Genomic DNA, 6,037 nt, shown 5'->3' on the forward strand with positions numbered 1-6,037 from the left:
TAGGGTAGGGTAGGGTAAGATTGGGTAGGGTAAGGTAAGATTGGGTAGGGTAAGGTAAGATTGGGTAGGGTAAGGTAAGATTGGGTAGGGTAAGGTAAGATTGGGTAGGGTAAGATTGGGTAAGGTAAGGTAGGGTAGGGTAGGGTAAGATTGGGTAGGGTAAGATTGGGTAAGGGTAAGGTAAGATAGGGTAGGGTAAGATTGGGTAGGGTAAGGTAAGATAGGGTAGGGTAAGATTGGGTAGGGTAAGGTAAGATAGGGTAGGGTAAGATAGGATAGGATAGGGTAGGGTAAGATAGGGTAGGGTAGGGTAGTTTAAGATAAGGTAGGGTAGGGTAGGGTAGGGTAAGGTAGGGTAAGATAGGGTAGGGTAAGATAGGGTAGGGTAAGATAGGGTAGGGTAAGATAGGGTAGGGTAGGGTAGGGTAAGGTAAGATAGGGTAGGGTAGGGTAGGGTAGGGTAGGGTAGGGTAGAGTAGAGTGGGGTGGGGTGGGGTTGGGTTGGCTTGGGTATGATATGAGACTAGAAAACGACAGTGGTACAGGCATTGCAGTCACTATGTTAAAGCTGTATATCGTGTGTACTTCTAGTTAGTTTGCGTAGTTTAAGATGCTCGATTTACATTTTATGTAGGTTGGTTGTGTATTCCATATACAAGTATCATCAGAATGCAAATGTATAATAAATTTTGGTGTATTTTCCACAGGAATGAAGTGGGCATGTCAACTGGTTTTCCGCAGCAAGTTAACCATGCACACAGCCTATGACCGAAGAGATAACACGGAGCCAGCTTCAGTCACCACCTTGGCAGTCTCAAAGTAAGTTTTGTCTGATATGACACGCCAACCTGGTGGAAGTGTAGAATCAGTAGCCCTATGATGGATATGTGGGGTGAAAGGACTGTAATTTGCATATGAATACATGTGATTTTTTTTCCTTATGTAGTAATATTTCTGCTTTGGATTCTCTGAAGACTTTTAACCCCTTATCATTTTATTATGACAGTTATATGCGGTGGTGTTTTGGGAAATACGTTTTTTAGAAGCAGATGTAAAGAATCCTGAGACTATGAAAGATAGGGAAAGTAGTGACCAATATGCTGCTCTGTTTTTCCAGATAAAAGAAGTTAAAGGATTTTCACTCTTTTCCTAGTATCTTTTATAATCCTAGATTGGTTAAGGGACCCTTACTTACTAAGGACTGCCTGACAATCCTAGAGGGATTGTTCTTTTCAGTGATATTTCATTAATTATATTTGTTGGCATATATATATATATATATATATATATATATATATATATATATATATATATATATATATATATATATATATATATATATATATATATATATATATATATATATATATATATATATATATATGCTATGTATTGCTTAATGAAAAGATAGCAGGTACTGATTGGCAGCCAGATCCATCCATAAGGGACTGACTACCTCTTCCTTCCCAGGGACCATCGGACGGTGTTGGTGGGAGATGCCCGTGGGAGGGTATTCTCCTGGAGCGTGCCAGATCAGCCAGGACGAGCTGTGGCTGATCATTGGGTCCGTGACGATGGGAGTGACGCCTGTGCCCATTGCCAGGTCAAGTTTAGCATCTATGAGCGGCGGCATCATTGCAGGAATTGCGGACATTTATTCTGCTCAAGGTAGGGAGTTGAGAGTGTCAAATATGAATGAGTGAATGAGTGAATGATTAGGTGAAAGAACAGTTGAATGAATGAGTGATTGAGTGAGTGAGTGGGTTGAATCAAAGGGTGAGTAAAGGAGTGGGTTGGTAAGTAAATGAATGAGTCAAGTGAGGGTTTGGGTGATAGGGCAAGTGGGTAAGTGAGTGAGTTGTAGAGTTGTAGAGTTGTCCCTGGGAAGGAAGAGGTAGTCAATCCCTTATGGATGGAGTTGTAGCGTTGTAGCGTTGTAGCGTTGTAGCGTTGTAGCGTTGTAGCGTTGTAGCGTTGTAGCGTTGTAGCGTTGTAGAGTTGTAGCGTTGTAGAGTTGTAGAGTTGTAGAGTGGGAGGGTGGTAGAGTGAGCGAGCGAGCGAGTGAGTGAGTGAGTGAGTGAGTGAGTGAGTGAGTGAGAGTGAGTGAGTGAGTGAGTGAGTGAGTGAGTGAGTGAGTGAGTGAGTGAGTGAGTGAGTGAGTGAGTGAGTGAGTGAGTGAGTGAGTGAGTGAGTGAGTGAGTGAGTGAGTGAGTGAGTGAGTGAGTGAGTGAGTGAGTGAGTGAGTGAATGAGTGAGTGAGTGAGTGAGTGAATTAATGAATTGAAGAGTGGGAGAATGAGAGAGTGATCAAGTATGAGGATGTTTATAGGGGGTGGGTAGGGTGGGTAGATTGTGATGTATGTTTGTGTTCTTGTGTGTGTGTACGTATGTACACACACACTCACGTGAGAGAGTGAGTTACTTTGAGTATTTTGATCTTTGTTAACTGTTATGACTTTTGTGTTTTTCTGAATATCCTCATACTAAGTCATTCATTGTTCTGTTCCTGATTTTCTTTCCTTCTCTCATTACAGGTGCAGTAGATTTGAATCAGAAATATCTCGTCTACGCATCCTGAAACCTGTAAGAGTCTGCCAGAAGTGCTATACAACGTTAAGACACGACAAATAAGTGTCGTAGGTTCTTAAGGAAAAAGGAAAACCCCTAGAAATATGAAAGAAAAATCCTTTTCTGCAATGCTAAGTCATTTTTGAAGTGGTGACGAGATTGTAAAATAAGATGACAAATATACAGGTGGCTTAAAGACCGACATAGTTGGCATTTTAAGAGATTTTTCTATTTCATGAGGCCACCACACTCTCTCACTGGCGATAATGGCTCCTTTACACACTGTATTTGTATGGAGCGATTCCAGTTTGAATCAGATTTATCATGAAAAGAAGTTCTCGCAAATGGTACCTTTTTAGCTTGTTAAAATTTTGACCGTTGGGTCACTAAAATTCTCCAGAACATTCCATATTTTTGGATTAAGAGTTCTATCTTAATTTGATAATGGATATTTGTATATATATGAAGAGTTTTAATAGTAGTGTGGAGGTTTGGAGGAATGCAGCATGTGGACTTGGAAGTAGGTTTTTGAAATTGTACCCACAACATTAACCTTTCATACCACACTGGCCATTGTGCTTGCATTTCCATCATGTGTTCATGATTGAGTTTTCATAATTTTAAAAAATTTGTTCCCTTTCACCCATTTCTCTCTCTATCTCTCTTTCTCTCCTCTTGCTACCTCTTATTCTGTATTCCTCAAAATGTTAATCAGGTTATACAGGATATGCACTACTTTTCAGTGATATAATTCAGTCACCTCTGCAAGAGCTGCAAGAAAAGGGATAGAGCCTTATTTGATTAATGACTGTTGTGTCATATATAACACTTCAGACAAAGAGTTGAGAGTAAGAGAGGATGGGACTTTGTCATTTCTTGAAGCTTTAGAAAGAGGGAAAAGAAATTTGACTTGCTCGAAGGAATGATGTAAAGGAGACACTGCAGCTGCAAGGCGTACTTAGTCACCTTACAGATTTTAAAAAAGGAAAGTTGTTTATCTCAGTATATAAACTATCCGTATCTGTATATAGTGCGTTAAAAGGTTTGTTATTTCTGTTGCTCTAGAATGGTTAAAGAAAGATTTTTTCTGATAACATTTCAGGGTGACATTTAGAGATGAAAGTTTCATCATGCATATATGTGCACAGGTAAATAGGTATTTGAATATATAAATATATGTATATATATTATGATTATTAATGTATTAGGGACTTCCATCCTCGACACTTTCCTGTGCGGAGCTTGATATTATTTGTAATGCGTATTTTGATAGAGGTCTGAACCGATTATTATTTTTATAATTTTGTTAGTGTGCCATTTGCTAGCATTTTAGCAGTAACGTAATTTCCAACATTCAGGGGAGGCAGATTTTGCTCTTGCATTCTGCTTTCAACACTTATTTTAATAGATGTGTTTATGTACAGTTCTGTATATCAATATCTTATATGAAAGATCACATCTGTTCCCGTAGCAAAGAGTATGTATTTGTAGCCATAGCTGTTGTTGCAAGTCTCGGTTTATTTTTGGATTATTAGATGCATACTTAAATTTTATTTATCTAATTTTTTTTTTTTTTTTTTTTTTTTTAGTTTTCTCTCATAAAGTTCAAGTGTATGAACTTGAAGTTAACATTTATGATTCCACGCTGTTGCTAGCTCGGCGCCAGTTTCGAAACCCAAGGTCCTGGTTTGCACTGACTTAGTGTTGCAGAGATAGAAGACCAATGCTCACGTGGCAGATTCGCTAACACCCTCACTGCTGGCACGCAGCTCAGTTGATGTAGAGGTAGACGTGTGTCGTTCATTAAAAAAAATAATATATTAATAAAATAAAAAATGGTAGTAGTTGTGCGTTTCAGCATATGTTAGTCCTACGGTTCTTTGTGTAGTGATCTTTGATTGGCAGTTTTCCCTGGCTTGCCATCATGAGGTAACAATGCAAAGCACTTGTAGAGTGAGGATAAAAGCGAAATGGAATAGCAACAAAATACAGAAGGAAATTTAAGACACATAACAGTTTTGTTAGTCTATGGTAAAGAAGGCGTGTAGTCAACGTCACGTGTGTAAATAGAGAGCAGTTGTTGTTCATAGCGCGTCACATACCCCCTCCCTCTACCCCAGCCTCACCCATCCTGGTCCATTCATCATAACCTCTCACGTCTGTGATGCCGGAGGTCTGTCTCTTTAAATTGGTGTAGGTGGCAGAACTGGCCAGCAGTGCCAGCTGTGCTGCAAGAGGTCTAGAACCACAGACTGGTGGTTGGAGGTTGTCACAAGGTTGTTGGCAGTTTGCGTGATTAAGAGCTAGTGATTCCAATGCAGAAAGCTTGACCCAGGTGGCTTACTCCCTTGATTCTTGGCTGGTTGGAGAGAGTAGCAGTGGGATGCAAGGTATCTTTTTTTGACTGCTTTGTTATAGTGCAGGAAAATTATGAATTATGTTCTTTGGGGGTTTTCAGTCATTTCTTCAGCAGTTATGTTGTGAATGGAAAATTCATGAATGAAGATATTAGATTCATGATCCTGTATTTCAGCTGTATGGCTAAAAAAGGCATTCTTAAGAGATGGTCGTAAATATTTGTCATCAGAAGTCTTTGTATTAGCTCAGGCATGTCATCTTTAGTCTCCCTGAAGTCCAATCAGAGACCTTTTTGAAGACATCCCACTGTTTTAGGAAGGTATTTTCAGTCGAGAACCTTGAGAGGGAAAAAAAAAAAAAGAAGAAAAAGAAAAAAAGAAAAAGAAAAAGAAAGTAACACCGCAGTTAAGAGTGAGAGGCAAGGTCAGTGATATCCTTGATTGTTGTGCAAAGCCTCCCACCAATATGTGCCTATAGTTGTGTGTTATGTGGATGTACATGTGGTAGTTTCTCCCTCCAGTCCTTCAAGGCAGGTTCCCTTCGGTCCACGCGTTGCTACTCGCTCACGGATTTTAATGTTGATTTTGATCATTGTTGGAAATATGTTTTATATCAAAACGGCCCAGTCTGCAGAACCTTCCCATGTATTGTTTCATATTATCATATTGATTTTATTATCATTGTTGTTATTTTATGGTTATTATTATTATTATTATTATTATTATTATTATTATTATTATTATTATTATTATTATTATTATTATTATTATTATTATTATTATTATTATTATTATTATTTTTATTATCATCATCATTATTATTATTATTATTATTTATAATCATCATTTATGGCTGTTGTTCTTAATGTATTTATTATTGACCATTTGTTACTTCAACATAGTGTTTATGAAATGCTTTACTTCCTCCGCATTTCCTTTTAGTCCTTGTTTGTGGTTCTGAACCCATCATGATACTCCAGTCATCCCCCCCCTCATGGTTCATTCATGGCCTCTCATTCATTAGCATTTCTCATGAGAGTTAGGAAAAGTTGGCTTTTACATCCTGCACAAGAACTTTTTTTAAGATTGAGTTCTCCTATTAGATTTTTTAA

At 38.3% G+C, this 6,037-nt stretch overlaps 1 protein-coding gene across 6 annotated transcripts in view; it reads left to right on the forward strand.

Moving 5' to 3' along the window:
- The window catches only part of LOC125039213 (WD repeat and FYVE domain-containing protein 3-like), a 49,423-nt gene extending 43,928 nt beyond the window's left edge, over positions 1–5,495 (forward strand). For 5 of the 6 annotated variants that reach the window (XM_047633015.1, XM_047633013.1, XM_047633016.1 and 2 more), the window contains 3 exons: positions 708–819; positions 1,471–1,668; positions 2,535–5,495. In XM_047633015.1, the coding sequence (XP_047488971.1) occupies positions 708–819; positions 1,471–1,668; positions 2,535–2,631 (407 nt within the window). In that variant the 3' untranslated portion in view covers positions 2,632–5,495. Of the gene's footprint in view, positions 1–707; positions 824–1,470; positions 1,669–2,534 lie in introns of those variants that run through there. The other variant, XM_047633017.1, reaches the window with a different exon arrangement.
- Positions 5,496–6,037: the final 542 nt, after the last annotated feature.

This window comes from Penaeus chinensis, chromosome 26 (assembly GCF_019202785.1).
Source record: "Penaeus chinensis breed Huanghai No. 1 chromosome 26, ASM1920278v2, whole genome shotgun sequence".
NCBI lineage: Eukaryota > Metazoa > Arthropoda > Malacostraca > Decapoda > Penaeidae > Penaeus > Penaeus chinensis.